Genomic DNA, 18946 nt, shown 5'->3' on the forward strand with positions numbered 1-18946 from the left:
ATTTAGGTAGTAAATAAAATAATGACTTTATTTGCACTACAGACGTTGTGACCCCTGGTTCCTATCAGCACCCCTGTAAAGAAATCTGAAATTTTCTTTACAATTTCACATTAAACCACTCTGAGTGACTGATCCATGGCTGGATGATGCAGAAGGGAATTGACTGAGTGTGTTTCCATGCACTTAATAATCCGATAACTGCAAGATTTTGTCAGTAATCTGGTCAACACATTTACAGGATCTTGAGTAATCAGATAATAGGAAACTCCAGGTCTGAGGCAGACAGTAATCAGCCAATAACCTCACAGAAGAAGACGGGACGTAAACGTAATGTAACCCTAACTTTGTAAAAACTTTTTTTTTTTAAACATTGTGCTGCTTTACCTGAAAATATGAACAGACTTCATCTAGAAGATGAAGAATATCTTAATCCCTCATTTTCAGTTTCAGTGCAGCTCCAACAGTGTTTTTCTGCATCTCACCACCTTCACAGATCACCTTCGTCTGATCTGGCGCATGCGCAGACTGAGAAATCTGAAAGAAATCAGAGTGAGAGTTCACAGCACTGAGAAATCTGACTACTGAGCTAAAATCCAGCCTCTCAGATTTCTCAGTCGGATTTCTAGATCGGAATGTGGCGTTTACATGACTATTTGAATAATCGGGCTGGAGAAATCTGATATGATCGGATTATTCCCTGTATGTAAACGACCATTTGAACGTGGGAGGCGCAGCTGTGAGCTGCCGAGGAGCCCCAGTCCTGACACACATTAGTGCTTTCTTTGCTCCAACACACCTGATTTATCTCAACTGCTAATTATCAAAGCCCTTCAGCCGTTGAATCAGCTGTGCTGATTGGATGGTCAGCACTAAATTATGCCGTGCTCAGACTCAGGAGTCATAGGCCCAACTCAGTCAAGCGTAAACGAGATAAAGCATCAGTGCTGGCCGTAAACTCACCCTGCCCGAGCTGAATTTGCTGAGCACCCCCAGCAGTCTGGCCAAATCCACCACAGTCTCCTCCTCCAGGAAGAAGATCCATGACGAACTCGGGCAGTAGCCTTCAGCCAGCCTGGGAAACAATTACACAGCATGTGAGAAGAGAAACGGCCTTTAAACACCAGTTAAACAAACAGCAATAAACACCAGTGGGTCCAATTCTGGTGCCTGGCTTTTCTGATACTGACAAGCCGAATAAATAAGCCACTCAGAATGGGGGAGAACATTCTTTCCAGCAGTCAAAGCCACAGGCTGCACTCACAACGCAACATCGAGGCTTGTCAGTGTTTATCTGGACAAGTATGTTGTTGTTATGATGAAAGAATTTGCATAGGGGATACACACATTTTTGGGAATAATCACATAGCACAAGCTGTTCTGGGCCTGACTCTGTCATCTGGGATAAGATGCAGGTCTGTTTATGAAAATGGGCGGGGTGTGTGCACAAGTGTTTGTCTGGGCTCTTCACTCAGATAAAACGCTGCTCTCACCGAGGCAACGCAGGAAGAATCCCCCAGTTTCCATCGTATTCTGACAGCTCGTGGAGAAACACGACATCTGGTGAGCCCTGCGAGACACACACACACACACACACACACACACACACACGCACACACCCGCCTTTGATTTCCCTGGACGGCAGGCATTTTATGAACATTTATCTTCCATTTCTGACACAAGTCTATGTGGGTTTTCTCACAAAAAGCCAACTGTCGATGAAGATTAAGGAGCAGGTGTCTTAACTACTAGCCCCTCAGGGACTCTCGGAGACGATGGCACAGTCTGAAAGAGCTGGCATTCATTTATTATTATTAATATAGAGCTTAAGGGTGGGCAGGATGCCAAAACCCTAATGCCAAACTTAAAAAAGCTGTAAAAAATGTTTTTTTGGCAAAAATAATCAATTTCAAGTCAGTCTGATGTCAACATTTTTACATTCTTATTTTGTTGGTCATCTTGGTCATTTTAAGAACCACATCATTCAAAAGACAGCATTTAGCAGACTTATGAAAGGTGCTTTGTTGTGGACTATATATGTGGAAAGTATAGTTACTTATAATTTTACAGCATTTGGCTGACGCTCTTATCCAGAGCGACTTACAATTTGATCATATTTTTTACACAGGTAGGCCAAGGCGGTGTTAGGAGTCTTGCCCAAGGACTCTTATCAGTATAGTGTAGGGTGTTTACCCAGGTGGGGATTGAACCCCAGTCTACAGCGTAGAAGGCAGAGGTGTTAACCACTACACTAACCAACCACATACAGGTTAGAGAGAAAGCCAGCCCCAAGCTCAGATACTGCTAGAAACTAAAGTCTGTGCTGATGCCCTGAGGAAAAGGAACAGAGTTAAACACAGTGCAGTGCAAAACATTTCAGTGCAGTACAATACGACTGTTGCTCTGAATGTTGCTTTGTCTACTTCACAGAGAAAAGAATCTACAACCTTGCTTCCCAAAAAAGTTGGGACGCCGTGCAAAACATAAATAAAATATAATGCAATGATGTTCAAGTCATTTAAACCCCATGTTTAATTGAAAACAGTACAGACTTAGACAAAGGCTCTCCTTCACTGGCCTGCGCTGTATATGCTTTGCAATTGAAGATCTTTATTGGAGGACTCCAATAAAGGACACCTCACTTAATGATGCGAACACATCAGATTTCTGCAGTTATCTGATTATTCAAACGGTCATGTAAACACCAAACTCTGATCCAGAATTCCGATTAAGAAATCTGATAAAGAAGCTCAGTAATCAGATTTCTCAGAGCATGTGACCTCTTACTCTGACCTCTTTCTGATTCCTCAGTCTGTGCATGCGCGAGATCAGACGGCTGTGGAGCGGAAATATTCTTCATCTTCCAAATCCAAATCCATGTTCATATTTTTTTATTGTTTTAAGTTTTAAAAAAAGCCATGGCATGAAGTTTCATGTCACGTTTACATCCCATCTTCTTCTGGTTGCAAAGCAGAAATCTGATTACTGTCTGACTCATGTAGACCAGGAGTTCCCCCGTTATCTGATTACTCGAGAGCACGTAACATGAACAAAATCTGATCTTAAGATAAGATAAGATAAGATAATCCTTTATTAGTCCCACAGCAGGGAAATTCACAGTATTTTCCGCACTTATCGGATTATTGAGTGCATGCAAACGAACTCACTATTAAACTAACTACAGAGTCGAGGGGGCAGTCGTGGGCTGGAGATTAGGGACCTGGTCCTGTAAACGGAAGGTTGCCGGTTCAATCCCCACATGACTGAGGTGTCCTTGCGCAGTGGATAGGGCTGCCCAGCTCCAGGCAAGTGTGCTCACTGTGTATTCACTAGTGTGTATGTGGTGTTTCACTTCATGGATGGGTTAAATGCAGAGGTGGAATTTCCCCGTTTGTGGGATTAAAAAGTATCACTTAACTTAAAATATAGCATCCTAAATGAGTGGCTCTACCGTCCAGGATTAAGATTAAATAATCAGGTGAACAAAAGCTATTTATAAAGCCAATAAGATTTCTGCTTTAAATAATATAGCTATAATAACATGAACTGTATCTAGCGCTCAGTGCAAACAAGCTCATGAAATGACGAATATCTCATGCTTTTTAATGTGTATAGAGCTCATCTACACTTGGCACAGAGTCCAAGTTCATAGAGCCCTGTAGTGGACTGGAGAGAGCAACAGATAAAGGAGAGAAAAGAGGCCATTCCTTCAAGTACTACCAGTTCACTTTCATTTTATTAATGTTTTCAGTAAGAGCCTCGATCAAGGCAGACACTGCTGGCACTCGTTGGTGAGCCTGAGGTTTCTGCACCGCAATCCCTGCTCTCGAAGTGCTCGCTGGGCCAAGTCTCGCTCCGACTCAGCTTAACTGCACTCATTGACATTTCCCCGACACCGGAGTCAAGCACACATTCAAGCAGTGAAGCAGAGAGAGCAGATGAAAATGTAATGAAGCCACATCTGCACAGCGAGGCGGTGAGGCACCTAGGCAGTAGAGAAAAGCAGCCTCAAAAAAAAAACCCCAAAAAACAAAGCAGAGCTAAAACAACCCACCAATGTCAGTGTAAAGTCACACCCAAGTGCCTTTGTTTTAATTTGCTAGGTAACGTGACAGAAGTGCAAAGCAGCCGAATAAGTTAAGGCAATAGTTTGGTGAAGAATCACATCTTCACAACTTTCATCAAATCAATCACCCCAAATGTAGCTGATTAGCTGAAACATAGACGTTCACATTACAAGCCTGATCTCTCTGACTCGATGGTTCACACTCGTTTAGGTCAGTGACTCAAATCGGTCATTAATGTGATGAACCGGCTCCTGAACTGACCCTCATGAGCTCCTCCTACTCAGTAACGTCCCGTGACTGAATCACTGCATCATCAGCACAAACTAACGAGCAGAACGAGCTTCGCTGAGAAGATCATTAACTCTGATCAGCTCTCCGCTTCGTTATCAGTTCATTATGCTCATCACCCTGATGCCGCAGCTGCTTCCATAGAAAACGACTGGTCGCCTGCTAATGTGAACATATGACACCAAACATGTAAATATGATTTCTATGCAAACTATTCTTTTAAGTTAAGCCTGTCACAATTACACATTATCACATGTTCACAATTATTTGAGCTGATCACAACTATTTTCCACAGCTGTTACCTTTCATAATCTTACTCAGCAACAAACGAAATGTGGATGTGTTTCCTTAAGTTGGTTTGAGGCAAATAAACGTAAATAAAGATAAAAGATAAAACGTGTATTGTCACGCTTCCTTCCGTTCCCACGGTCTTTGCCTCCCAACCTCCGGACTCCATTACCCAGAACCCCTGCTCCGGATCACATGACCACCGATCTCCCTCACATGACTCTCCACTGGTCTGCCTCACCTGACTGATTTCACACACCTGTTGCTTGTTCATGTGCTTGTTAGTTTAGTACCGAGGTATCTGATTAAAGTTCAGGAAGGTCCAGTTAGAGAAAATTTCCTCTAGCGAAGGTCCAGAACATCAATGTCTAATTTGCATCACGGCTCAGTGCCATATACTGTTTACTGAAGTAGCCGAGTAGGAATATCAGCATCTTATACAGTCGACAGCTGAATATCAGATCAAATAAAGTCCAGTTCGGTCAGATTTCAACAACATTTACTGAACATCAGATCAAATAAAGTCCAGTTCGGTCAGATTTCAACAACATTTACTGAACATCAGATCAAATAAAGTCCAGTTCGGTCAGATTTCAACAACATTTACTGAACATCAGATCAAATAAACTCCAGTTCGGTCAGATTTCACCAACATTTACTGAACATCAGATCAAATAAATCCAGTTCGGGCAGATTTCCCCAACATTTACTGAACATCAGATCAAATAAAGTCCAGTTCGGTCAGATTTCAACAACATTTACTGAACATCAGATCAAATAAAGTCCAGTTCGGTCAGATTTCACCAACATTTACTGAACATCAGATCAAATAAAGTCCAGTTCGGTCAGATTTCACCAACATTTACTGAACATCAGATCAAATAAAGTCCAGTTCGGTCAGATTTCAACAACATTTACTGAACATCAGATCAAATAAAGTCCAGTTCGCTCAGATTTCAACAACATTTACTGAATATCAGATCAAATAAAGTCCAGTTCGGTCAGATTTCAACAACATTTACTGAACATCAGATCAAATAAAGTCCAGTTCGGTCAGATTTCAACAACATTTACTGAACATCAGATCAAATAAAGTCCAGTTCGGTCAGATTTCAACAACATTTACTGAACATCAGATCAAATAAAGTCCAGTTCGGTCAGATTTCAACAACATTTACTGAACATCAGATCAAATAAAGTCCAGTTCGGTCAGATTTCAACAACATTTACTGAACATCAGATCAAATAAAGTCCAGTTCGGTCAGATTTCAACAACATTTACTGAACATCAGATCAAATAAAGTCCAGTTCGGTCAGATTTCAACAACATTTACTGAACATCAGATCAAATAAAGTCCAGTTCGGTCAGATTTCAACAACATTTGCTGTCAGTTTTCTCTTTTTAGATCACGTCATGTGGAATAACTTCCCTCTGACTCACTTTCTTCTCTGACTGCTGTTTCTCTCCTCGTCCCTCCCGTGTGGCGTCACTCACTTCAGCTCATCGTAATGGACAGATCTGATTGGCTGAGTAGCGTCACGTGTGATATTTATAACGCATGTGATTGGTCTGTGAGTCTCCCGGGCCGCTAAAGCTACAGTAAAGGCCAGAAAAGTTACACTGATTAAAACAGGACCACCCCTTCAAAATGAAGTAATTCTGCATAGTTTAATGGTCAGAGGTCCAGGTCCGCATAGGAGACCGTCTGGGTCTATTAGTGACCTCTGGTTTAGTATATAAGGCTATATAAGTCAAAGTGTTTTGACTTTGCCTTGTCCTTTCAGTATTGTTGTGCTTTCTGGCTTGATGACCTTGTTTCTGATTTGGGATGCTGCTTTTTGGACCCTCATGGTTACTATTTTCGTGTTTTGACTTTTGACTTTGGACTGGCTGACCTTGGTTTTGTGTCCTCCATTTGTTAATAAACCCGTTTTACTTTATTGTGGTCACTGTGTGACTGAATTCTGTCTGAGACTGACACATAGAGAGATACAACAAATTCATGATTTGATGCTATGACACGTTTAGAATGCTTACATTAAACGACGACATAAAATGTGTTATGTCAGTCCCTAAATGTTTGGTGTTAAAAGGAAAGGTGATGTAAACATTGTTATACAACAGTCAGTTCCAGTAAGCTGACTGGTTGAGAGGCGTTCTAACGTGCTGTTATTTCACCAGAACATCACAGGTTTTTCACAAACACTATCACTCCACTGCGACGCCGTTGCTAAGCAACAACTCTGACAGCTGTAGGAGGCGCTCAAGCCATCTGAATGTTTTTACTTCTTACTTTGCCACAAACAGAAAACGGACACTGTTAAGATCACATCTGACCGACAGCCGATTTGGTCCGACCCTGAAGACGAGATGACACTAAATTCACAAACTGTCGAGTACACCATTCGCCAAACTAAACGGGCTGTAAGAAGCTTTACAGACCGGCTGGAACAAAACAACATTAATACTGATCTGGACAAACTGACCAAACTGAGCTGAACCTGATATTGGCTCAGTTTTACGGCTCAGTCTGATTTGGTCCGACTCTGAAGATCAGACACGTCTGGCGAATGGTGTTGGGTTCATTTCTGGCTGATTCCAGGTTGTTCAGCTGTTCTTCTGTCACAGCTGCCGACTGAAAAGCTGCTCAGTGGAGACGACAGTTTGGGAATTTAGTGTAAGGAGCTGGAGAACGAACTGCCGGCTGAGCGGCGAGTGGGCGGAGCTCGTTACTCTGATGTAGCAACGAGCTGCTCGTTAAGGAGCTCTAATTAGGAGGAAGGAGCTGAACATTAAAACATATTAAACGCCGCGTTCACGGCCAGTTTATTCATTTCTTACTGTATTTATTTAACTGCTGTATTAAAGCAGTAGAGACACTCGAGGAGGGAGTTATCACCAATAACATCACGGCTGGGATGATCTACGGCCACCAGATCACAGCCGGGATGTTATTTCACAGTAACACAGTCCCTCTCAGGTTCTATTACTTAATAAACAAACTCCTGGCCCAATGTTTTTGGAATGTGTTGCAAGCAGCATATTTGGAATGAGAACATTTTATACATATTTATATATAAATACACTGCTCAAAAAAATAAAGGGAAGACTCAAATAACACATCCTAGATCTGAATGAATGAAATTCTCATTGAAGACTTTGTTCTGTACAAAGTTGAATGTGCTGACAACAAAATCACAAACATCATCAATGGAAATCAAATGTATTAACCAGTGGAGGCCTGGATTTGGAGTCACACACAAAATTAAAGTGGAAAAACACACGACAGGCTGATCCAACTTTGATGTAATGTCCTTAAAACAAGTCAAAATGAGGCTCAGTGTTGTGTGTGGCCTCCACGTGCCTGTATGACCTCCCTACAGCGCCTGGACATGCTCCTGATGAGGTGGCAGATAGTCTCCTGAGGGATCTCCTCCCAGACCTGGACTAAAGCATCCGCCAACTCCTGGACAGTCTGTGGTGCAACGTGACGTTGGTGGATGGAGCGAGACATGATGTCCCAGATGTGCTCAATCAGATTCAGGTCTGGGGAACGGGCGGGCCGGTCCAGAGCTTCAATGCCTTCATCTTGCAGGAACTGCTGACACACTCCAGCCACATGAGGTCACATTGTCCTGCATTAGGAGGAACCCAGGGCCAACCGCACCAGCATATGGTCTCAGTATCAGATCTGGCAGTTCACGTGAAGATAATGTGTGTGTTTTAAATGATGTGTGGAGAGCACTTATCCTCCCTACGCCGATGATTCAGGGAGGCTGGCCAATCAGCTATTATTCAAATGTCCACTAAAAGTTGCTCCTGCTGAGAAACCGGGCTTTTGTTAACAGCCTCGCCCAAAAATAACACAACCAGGCTCACAAACAAACACAGTCAAAGGACACTGCACAAAACTCTTAAGCAGCAATACTAAGCTTTGGCGATACTTTCCAGCAGGTTCCAGAACGTTTAAAGCTTTTCTTATCTTACTCTACGGAGGTGATGGAATGCATTTCTCTCCTTGAGGCTGGTTAGCGCCAAGAGTGACGAAAAGTGGGAGTAAGAGAGAAAAGTGGGAGTAAAAGATAGAGTAAGTGATGCAGCAACAGAAAGAACCCAAAGCATCCAGGCAGCACCGGAGAGGGCAGCGGGCTTACAATGGAACCAGTGCAGGGCGGAATGGAAAATAACGATAATAATGATAGGGAGGCAGAGAGACGGGAGAGGTTGTAAGAATACAAAAGAAGGACAGCGTGTAGGACAGACAGAGGGAGAGTGCTGACAGAGGAGGTGCCAATAAGGAGCTGGTGAGTCAGAGAGAGAAGCTGCTGAGACAAATGAGAAAGGAAGAAGAAGCAGGGCATGAATTGCAGTACTGTACGAAAGTCTTTGGCACCCAAGACACATTTTGAAAATCTAATAATAATGATTATATATAATAAACAGTGATGTTCTGGATGTTGGTGTGTTTGTTTACCCATTTCCAAGCCTCTCCTCCTCGAGGAAGCCCCAGTATTATATGTAGTTATAAAGCAGCTCCTGGTTTGACCAATCAGTGCTCAGTAAATTGAGCTCATGATGTAATTGATGATATTAACGAGTCTCTGTGGCGGCTGTGAAGGTGTTGAGGAAAAATATGGACCCGAGAAATTCTTGTTCATTTTTATAGTTTTTATGTTTATCTGAATTATGAATACGACTTTATTCTAATGTATATTGTGATAAACTCACTGCTGAGGTCAACTGTTTAAACATTTGCTTAGACGCCTAAAACTTGTGCTGTTTACGAGCTGTAAAAAGTAGAAAACACAAAAAAAGGTATTATAAGTTACAAATGACAGGCAAAAGCGAAAGGTCACTCATAAAGGTTGCGACTGCGGCTGAAATGGTTTCAGAGGCTGGCGCTGAAGCCATGCGTCACAAGCTACTTGCTGACGCACGTTTGCGAGAACTCATTTCCAAAAGCTGTCGATTAGGTGTGGCGCTGCCCTCTGTGGATGCCAAATTAAAACATGCACAAATTAAGGTGGCATGGAAGCCTGCCAGACAGGCTATTTTAGACTGTCACAGTGGCGTAACACAGCCAGGTGCTCCCAATCTGCAATTCATGCAAACACTCTCAAACATTACAGTCTAATTCTAGTGCTTCTTACAGTCCTTTCCTGCCACTTTAACAGGGACTTACAGGAAGACCTTTGTCCTGAACACGCCGTCCTGCACATCTGAGCGTTTTCCCTGCTCCCAGCATGCCTGCTTAGGTTCAATTTGTTCAGGGATGCACCGATCAGACTCAGTACCGAGTACCGATCTGTTGTTTTTTGCTTCTTTACTTTACTTCTTTACTCATCCACGTCTTTATGGACCTGCTTTGTGCACTGGTGCGCAGTCACATTGGAACAGGAAGGGGCCGTCCCCAAACTGTTCCCACAAAGTTGGGAGCATGAAATTGTCCAAAATCTCTTGGTGCTGAAGCTTTAGGAGTTCCTTTCACTGGAACTAAGGGGCCGAGCCCAACTCCTGAAACACAACCCCACACCATGATCCCCCCTCCACCAAACTTTACACTCGGCACAATGCAGTCAGACAAGTACCGTCTCCTGGCAACCGCCAAACCCAGACTCGTCCATCGGATTGAAGAGAACACGTTTCCACTGCTCTAGAGTCCAGCCACTTCGTGACTGAGTTGCTGTCGTTCCCAATCACTTCCACTTTGTTATAATCCCACTGACAGTCGACTGTGGAATATTTAGTAGTGAGGAAATTTCACGACTGGACTTGCTGCACAGGTGGCGTCCGATCACGGCACCACGCTGGAATTCACTGAGCTCCTGAGAGCGACCCATTCTTTCACTAATGTCTGTAGAAGCAGTCTGCAGGCCGAGGGGCTCGGCTTTATACACCTGTGGCCATGTAAGTGACTGGAACACCTGAATTCAATGAGTTGGATGGTTGAGTGAAAACTTTTGGCAATATAGTGTAATTACTACAACGTATTGCCACATCTGCCTGTACTGAACAAAAAACCTAAAACTCCAGAAGATGCCCACTGGCTTCCTTTATAGGAGTTTTGAGTCAGTAGACTTTCTGTTCTTTTTCAAAGACAGGAAAATTGCCGTCCTTAGTAATCGATCATGTGCTACAGATGTGGAAGATGAAGATTAGGTAGAAAAGTGCTGGAGCACAATTTTAAACTACATATTGGGATCACTGTAGGTTGAAACGCAGGTGCTCAAATGCTTTGGCTTAACTTTGCTGCTGCGGTGATTGTTTTCTCTCCATCAAATGAGATCAGTAGCAGTCTTCAAATTCCTTTCATGGGTTTTCAAATTGCCTGCTTCACTCATTATGAAAACTGGTTTAAAAGGCAGGCTGCAAACATGGATAACAAGCTTTTAGAGGAACTGATTCAGCCTATTCAGCCTCACCTGGATGGCCCAGAAATTGTAATGAATAGTCCATCATCACATCCCACTCAATTCTACCATGCGTTGTGATGAGCTTTGAGACGAACTTCTAACCTGTGCCTGAAAGTAATTTTGCCTTATACTGAACTCCTTACTCCTTCCTTCGTACCCAATATCTTCAGCCTAATACTGAGACAGTTAGTAGTGTGCTAGATCTTTCTGTGATTCACTTAAACCATCACTCAGAGTTTAATCTCACTGCTCTTTCCTCTGTATGACCCGAGTGACACTAGAACTTGCATATTAACTCCATTCAGTGCAGATCAGAGCAGGAAGAGTTCCTCATTTGAGTTTTGGTTCCTCTCAGTAGCCACGTTTATATGCAACCTAATAATCCCTTAATAATCCGACTAATAGCTCAATTAGAATAGAATACGTCCATGTAAACACCTCAATCGGAATGGTCTAGTCCGATTGAGACCATTCGGAATATCATTTGTATCCGATTGAACAAGGTGGGTAGTCCTGTAAATAACCTGTTTAATAGAAGAATAATAGCCATGTAAACGTCTGTATCGGATTATATTCCCAATCAGAACATGTCAGCACGTTCTATATGTGCTTCACATCACAGCAAAAGCACAGAACTCATAAACGGCTCTGGCAAAAGTTCATATCGTTCAACAGGGCGGAGCAGAAACTGGTCTGCAGAGGAGACGAAGTTCATGCTCTGATCTTTAAAAGACGGCGGTGGGACGGACGTCCAGCTTATGTGTCTCAGAGCACGACGTCTTCCTCTCAGCCTTCTTTAATAAGGACGTGTGAAGGACGTTTTCCTGAGTCTGACGTCATTTTAAAGCAGTTAAAAACACAATCACTGCTCACTGCTGCTCATCTCACTCTAACTGGACTCACGTGATGTTCACTATCATGGTAACGTTTACTCTCAGTGATTATCCATACATGTGCATGGATCGGATTCCTTGTAGTGAGCATGTAAACGAAGATTTTCCATCAGATTGTTGAGTAGAGACGGTCTCTCTCTCTCTCTCTCTCTCTCTCTCTCTCTCTCTCTGTCTGTCTGTTTCTATCTCTCTCTCTGTCTGTTTCTATCTCTCTCCCTCTCTCTCCCTCTGTTTCTATCTCTCTCCCTCTCTCTCTCTCTCTCTCTCTGTTTCTCTCTCTCTCTCTCTCTCTGTTTCTCTCTCTGTCTCTCTCTCTCTCTGTTTCTCTCTCTGTCTCTCTCTCTCTCTCTGTTTCTCTCTCTGTCTCTCTCTCTCTCTCTCTCTCTGTTTCTCTCTCTGTCTCTCTCTCTCTCTCACTCTCTCTCTCTCTCTCTCTCTCTCACACCACATTTGAGCCACCAGAGCTGCTAGAGTCAGCAGAGCTCCATCTTTGTTGGCTGATCTATCTAATTAACCTACTATCCCATGTCAACCAGAGGACCATGGGTTCCCCTTTTGTGTCTTGGTTCCTCTCAAGGTTCCTTCCTCCTGCTCTAAGGGGAACTTTCCTCGCCACTGTCGCCACTGGCGATGCTCGCGGGGGCTCAGACCCAGATTTTTCTATAAAGCTGTTTTGTGACAACACCTGCAGTAAAAAGCGCCATATAAATAAACTTTGACTTGAAAAGACACCGGCACGCTTATTACCCCCACAGTGGCCTTATGAATAGCCCTTATTTACCTTGCTGCACATTTTGCGTGGCGCAGCGCTGTTCCTGCCAACTTCTATGAAGGCCCAGTGCCTGCTGTAAAAAGTGCTCTATAAACAAAGCATATTTGAGAGCAGTTAATGGGGCAGATACAGGGGTGTAGGCAGGGTGTGCATTGTAAAAACAGAAAAAGAGAAAACACAAAAGATGCTCACAGAGGTTCTTCGTCGCTTTTGTTTCACAATCAGGAACAATTAAAAAAGGACCCCAGAACGCTGTCCATCATTTTCCTATCAGGAAGACTGACCGCTCAGAGGATTATACACACACACGAACGCTGAATAGGTACCGCACCATGTCACTTATAGGTCACCATTCAGCTCAACTCATACAGCTTCCTCCACACGTCCGCGAAGGCCTTGCTGAGAAATCAAGCTAAGAGTGCCCCCATGTGGCAGGGGCATGTGTTGCGTCAGAAAACACAAAAGACAAGAACTCCTTGAGCTGAGACAATGGAAAGCTGCACGGCAGTGAACTGCTTTGAATGAATTGCTCTGACCAAGGACAGTAAAACAACTTGTCTGTTCAGGGGCCGCTTTCATAACCACAGCAGATGGACCACCGTGCTGAATGTAAATATGGACTTATTCAGTCACATCCTTCACAGCAGATCATAACTAAGGAATAACTATAAGTGCTGCAAGATACAAATACTGGATTTACATTCAGACTATTTTAAATTAATATTCAGTGGTGGGCAGTAACTGAGTAACTGAGTAAATGTAATTAAGTATTTAATGTACTTAAGTATTTTTTGGTGTATCTGTACTGAAGTTTCTCCGTTCTGGACTTTTTCCTTTCACTCCACTACATTTCAGAGTCTAATATCCGACTTTCTCCTCCTACATTTTGAGAAATCTGTGGTTCCTTTTGGTTTCTGTGTGTATAAAAACGTAACATGTCAAAACGAAAGAAGCGCAAAGCCAGAGCACCAATCAGGGCCCAGCGGTCACTTTGTTTAGAGCTGGTTTTGACCTGTTGGTCATACCGACCCAGTGCAGCACGCGGTTCAACGTCAGCGCAGCAGCGTAAAACTTTGGGAGAGTCTGTTCAACATAAATGATGAACTAACCTAACTTTGTGTAAATAGAGCTCAATATAGAAATATGTCCACATATAAAAATCTTATACAAATCTATATCTGTCTGTCTGTCTACGTGAAAAACTTCACTCATATCTGTGAAATATAAACCAAAAGAGTTACGTGAGCAGAAAACTGTGTAGGAATCATTGTGTCAGATGTACAAGTACCTGTTTCAGGCTCTGTGATTGGCTGAATATATGAGCTCTCCTCTGCTCTGCCCTCTGGGCGTGGTAGGAGTTCCTCTGGCTCTGAATCACAAATACGACATCACGGAGAGCTGAGAGAGAGAGAGAGAGAGAGGAAGAGCGAGAGGAAGAGCGAGAGGGAGAGAGACAGAGAGAGAGAGAGAGATAGAGAGAGAGAGAGAGAGAGAGAGAGAGAGAGAGCAAGAGAGAGAGAAAGAAAAAGAAGGAGAGCGAGAGAGAAAGAGAGAGAGAGAGAGAGAGAGAGAAGGAGAGAGAGGGAGAGCGAGAGAGAGAGAAAGAGAGAGAGAGTGAGAGAGAGAGAGAGAGAGGGAGAGCAAGAGAGAGAGAAAGAGAGAGAGAGAGAGAGAGAAAGAGAGAGAGAAAGAAAAAGAAGGAGAGCGAGAGAGAAAGAGAGAGAGAGACGGAGAGTGAGAGAGAGAGAGAGGGAGAGCGAGAAAGAAATAGAGAGAGAAGGAGAGAGAGGGAGAGCAAGAGAGAGAGAGAGAAAGAGAGAGAGCAAGAGAGAGAGAGAGAGAGAGAGAGAAAGAGAGAGAGAGAGAGAAAGAAAAAGAAGGAGAGCGAGAGAGAGAGAGAGGGAGAGCGAGAGAGAAAGAGAGAGAGAAAGAGAGAGAGAGTGGGGGAGAGAGAGAGAGAGAGAGAGAGAGAGAGAGTAAAGTATACTGACAGGTAAAAAACATGCACTTTGTCACCTTTTAACAACATGCAACTTTCAGTTTGTCTGATTGGTAAATGGCCTTAGCGCTCGAGTGGTGGTGATGTGTGTGTGTGTTACTCCGCGGTCTGGTGGACACACCACATTACTGTTTCTAATTCAATGCAGCCATAACAATTCAGATAAAAATACCAGATGTTTAAAATATCACAAGTGTCCAGTGTAGGGTTCTCCTTTAGCAGCTGTAGCCAGTCAGCAGCCTGTCCATGTTCTCACTGACTCACTGACAACAGACCATGTACTACCAGCCTCTACTTTTCTGGGAAGGCTTTACACTAAATGTTGAAACTTTGCTGTGAGGATTTGACAGCATTCAGCCAGAAGAACATTAGTGAGGTGAGGTACTGAAGTTGGATAATTATTTCTTGACCACAACTGCTGCCCCAACTCTACACCCCTATCCCTATACCAAAGATTTTAAAAAGAGATCCATCGCTGAAGAGAACACAGTTCCACTGCATCAAAGCCCAGTGCCAGGGGGCTTTATACCCATCTAGCTGATGGCACTGGAGACACTGATACATAACAACCTGAAGCTCATGAGCTTCTGTTCCTTTTCCACCAGCAGTGGGGTGTCTGGGTTCTCTTGAAAACAGTGTAACTGTACACACAACACCAACTGATTCACTAGCTCCTTTTCCTAAATTTAGGTGACCAAAGCCTAATCGAACCTTGGTTATGGTTATTATCTCCCTTTCCTGTTATGCCTATTAAGATTCAATCTTGTTTTCTTAAAATTAAACTGCATATGATGTGTTAATGTGGTTAATGCCCTTAGTTTTCCCAACTTATTGTACTGTAAGACACAATAACACACCATGGTTTAAGAAAACAGCATAATTGTAAACGTTTACTGTAAAATTACAAATTGTGCATACAGAGTAGAATAAACGGGTGCAATACGTATAACGAACTTACATATTTAGTAAATGACACATTTATCGTTAAATAACTGTCTTGTCATTGAAGGTCTTTCACCAAATGTAACTCACCGATGAGCTGATGTACAGGCACTTGGCTGTCCACTGTTTTCTGTGGAACAAGAATTCAGATTTTAGTTAAGTCTTACTGAAACACAGGATGTTAACTGATATCAATATCAGCACCTGTACTTGTGAGCAACAGTTTCAAAGCTTAACGGTTAAATCTGTGTCACACTGGAGGTCCAAAAGACAGAACAGGTCCACAAAATAAACAAATTCATAAAGTAACAAAACCAGAAACCAGAAAAACAAACAGAGAGAATGCAAGACAAAGACTAAACCAAACACCAGGATAGAAACACACAAATGGGAGACAAGCAACACCCGGAAGGACAGAGAGGGCGGAGCTACAGATAGATGAACACAATTACAAGGGGGCGGGACCAGGGAGGAGAACAAACCAAAACAACAACACAAGCACATGGAGAAACATATACAAAAAGCACATGGCTTAAACAGGGGAGACGAAACTGGACAAGATGTTACAATCTGTGAGTCCCAAACGCAGCTCTAAAGACACGGAGAGGCGAGAGAAGTTATCCTCACTCTGGAGCCACCTGCCGTCACATCATGGGTGGAGCTGGAGAGAGGAACTGCAGGAAGAGAGGGAAAAGATACGGATGTTCAGTTCAGTAGTGGAGCCACTATGGCGATGACAGCAGAGATACATTATATTGCCAAAAGTTTTCAGTCACCCATCCAAATCACTGAATTCAGGTGTTCCAGTCACTTCCATGGCCACAGGTGTATAAAGCCGAGCCCCTAGGCCTGCAGACTGCTTCTACAGACATTAGTGAAAGAATGGGTCCCTCTCAGCAGCTCAGGGAAGTCCAGCGTGGTGCAGTGATCGGACGCCACCTGTGCAGCAAGTCCAGTCGTGAAATTTCCTCACTACTAAATATTCCACAGTCCACTGTCAGTGGGATTATAACAAAGTGGTCAAAAGTATTTGCTCGTCTGGCTTCACACGCATATGAAATTGAGTGACATCCAATTCTTAATCCATAGGGTTTAATATGATGCCGGCCCACCCTTTGCAGCTATAACAGCTTCAGCTCTTCTGGGAAGGCTTTCCACAAGGGTTAGGAGTGTTTATGGGAATTTTTGACCGTTCTTCCAGAAGCACATTTGTGAGGTCAGACACTGATGTTGGACGAGAAGGCCTGGCTCGCAGTCTCCACTCTAATTCATCCCAAAGGTGTTCTATGGGGTTGAGGTCAGGACTCTGTGCAGGCCAGTCAAGTTCTTCTACACCAAACTGGCTCATCCACGTCTTTATGGACCTGCTTTGTGCACTGGTGTGCAGTCATGTTGGAGCAGGAAGGGGCCGTCCCCAAACTGTTCCCACAAAGTTGGGAGCGTGAAATTGTCCAAAATCTCTTGGTGCTGAAGCTTTAAGAGTTCCTTTCACTGGAACTAAGGGGCCGAGCCCAACTCCTGAAAAACAACCCCACACCATGATCCCCCCTCCACCAAACTTTACACTCGGCACAATGCAGTCAGACGAGTACCGTCTCCTGGCAACCGCCAAACCCAGACTCGTCCATCGGATTTCCAGACAGAGAAGCGTGATTGGTCACTCCAGAGAACACGTCTCCACTGCTCTAGAGTCCAGTGGCGGCGCTTTACACCACTGCATTCCATGCTTTGCATTGCGCTTGGTGATGTAAGGCTTGGATGCAGCTGCCCATCCATGGAAACCCATTCCATGAAGCTCTCTACGCTGTTCTTGAGCTGATCTGAAGGCCACATGAAGTTTGGAGGTCTGTAGTGATTGACTCTGCAGAAAGTCGGTGACCTCTGTGCACTATGCCCCTCAGCATCCGCTGACCGCTCTGTCATTTTACCTGGACGACCACTTCGTGGTTGAGTTGCTGTCGTTCCCAATCACTTCCACTTTGTTGTAATCCCACTGACAGTGGACTGTGGAATATTTAGTAGTGAGGAAATTTCACGACTGGACTTGCTGCACAGGTGGCGTCCGATCACGGCACCACGCTGGAATTCACTGAGCTCCTGAGAGCGACCCATTCTTTCACTAATGTCTGTAGAAGCAGTCTGCAGGCCTAGGGGCTCGGCTTTATACACCTGTGGCCATGGAAGTGACTGAATACTTTTGGCAATACTAGTGTACTTTCTGACTAGTAAGAACTTATAACTAGTCAGAATACAATTTAACCCATTATAATTATCTATCAACGAGTGACGTTTTCATAACGGAGGCTGTAATAGTTTATTGTTATTAGTATAAAGGTGTATATTGACATCTGTAATTCAGTCCTGACTAGTGAAAATATACATTTCAGTAGTTAACATGAAATGACAGGTCTAGAATTATTTCTAATTCCTATCCTTGCTCTGAATTCTATCCTAACTAGTCGGAATTCCGTGTTTTATTAGTAAAATCAGAGTTATGACTAATATCGCTGGAGTCATTCAGGCTGGGAAGGCGTAACCGACGGCATGAGAAAGCGTTGCTGAGTGAGGGACGGAGCGACAGGCGGTCAAGCAGCCGCAGAGCAGCGCAGGAGCCGCGCTGGGTTTCAGGCTTGTTTACTGGGTCGAACCGAAGCCCCGGTTCGGCTGAGAAGCGGTCGCTGTGAACGTACAGCAGGTCAGGCTAGCCTAGCTGCCGTTATTACTCACCAAAGGAGAGCAAAAAGCAGGACAGAAATCTGACACTGCGTCCCCCGCGCTCGGTCATAGCCGCACGTTCACCGCTGTAAAGGCACAGTTTATGGTCTATGTTATCGGGTGGCCACCATAACAGAAACACACATCCACACGGCCGCGAATAGCCAGTCTGTCCGAGGCATCACTCAGCCGGCCATGGTGCTGAGAGGAATAGTGGGTAAACAGCGGCCTCTAGCGGTCAGCAGGCGCATCATCACAGGAAACGAGTAAAGAGTACAGATAGATAGATAGATAGATAGATAGATAGATAGATAGATAGATAGATAGATAGATAGATAGATAGATAGATAGATAGATAGATAGATAGATAGACAGACAGATAGATAGATAGATAGACAGACAGACAGATAGATAGATAGATAGATAGACAGACAGACAGACAGACAGACAGACAGACAGACAGACAGACAGACAGACGGATAGATAGACAGAACTTTATTGATCCCGAAGGGAAATTGTGTTTCAGTAGCAGCACATATATTTGCACATAAACTATTCAGAAAAATAGAAA

General features: G+C 43.7%; 1 protein-coding gene across 2 annotated transcripts in view; it reads right to left on the reverse strand.

Annotated features, from left to right (window-relative positions):
* b3glctb (beta 3-glucosyltransferase b) overlaps positions 1-18606 on the reverse strand; it is a 63265-nt gene extending 44659 nt beyond the window's left edge. For both annotated transcript variants that reach the window (XM_037546927.1, XM_037546928.1), the window contains exons 1-6: positions 18388-18606; positions 16288-16334; positions 15751-15790; positions 14008-14117; positions 1491-1567; positions 961-1072 (exon numbers count right to left, since the gene is read on the reverse strand). In XM_037546927.1, the coding sequence (XP_037402824.1) occupies positions 961-1072; positions 1491-1567; positions 14008-14117; positions 15751-15790; positions 16288-16334; positions 18388-18445 (444 nt within the window). In that variant the 5' untranslated portion in view covers positions 18446-18606. The remainder of the gene's footprint in view (positions 1-960; positions 1073-1490; positions 1568-14007; positions 14118-15750; positions 15791-16287; positions 16335-18387) is intronic.
* Positions 18607-18946: the final 340 nt, after the last annotated feature.

Source organism: Pygocentrus nattereri, chromosome 18 (genome assembly GCF_015220715.1).
Source record: "Pygocentrus nattereri isolate fPygNat1 chromosome 18, fPygNat1.pri, whole genome shotgun sequence".
Classification (NCBI taxonomy): domain Eukaryota; kingdom Metazoa; phylum Chordata; class Actinopteri; order Characiformes; family Serrasalmidae; genus Pygocentrus; species Pygocentrus nattereri.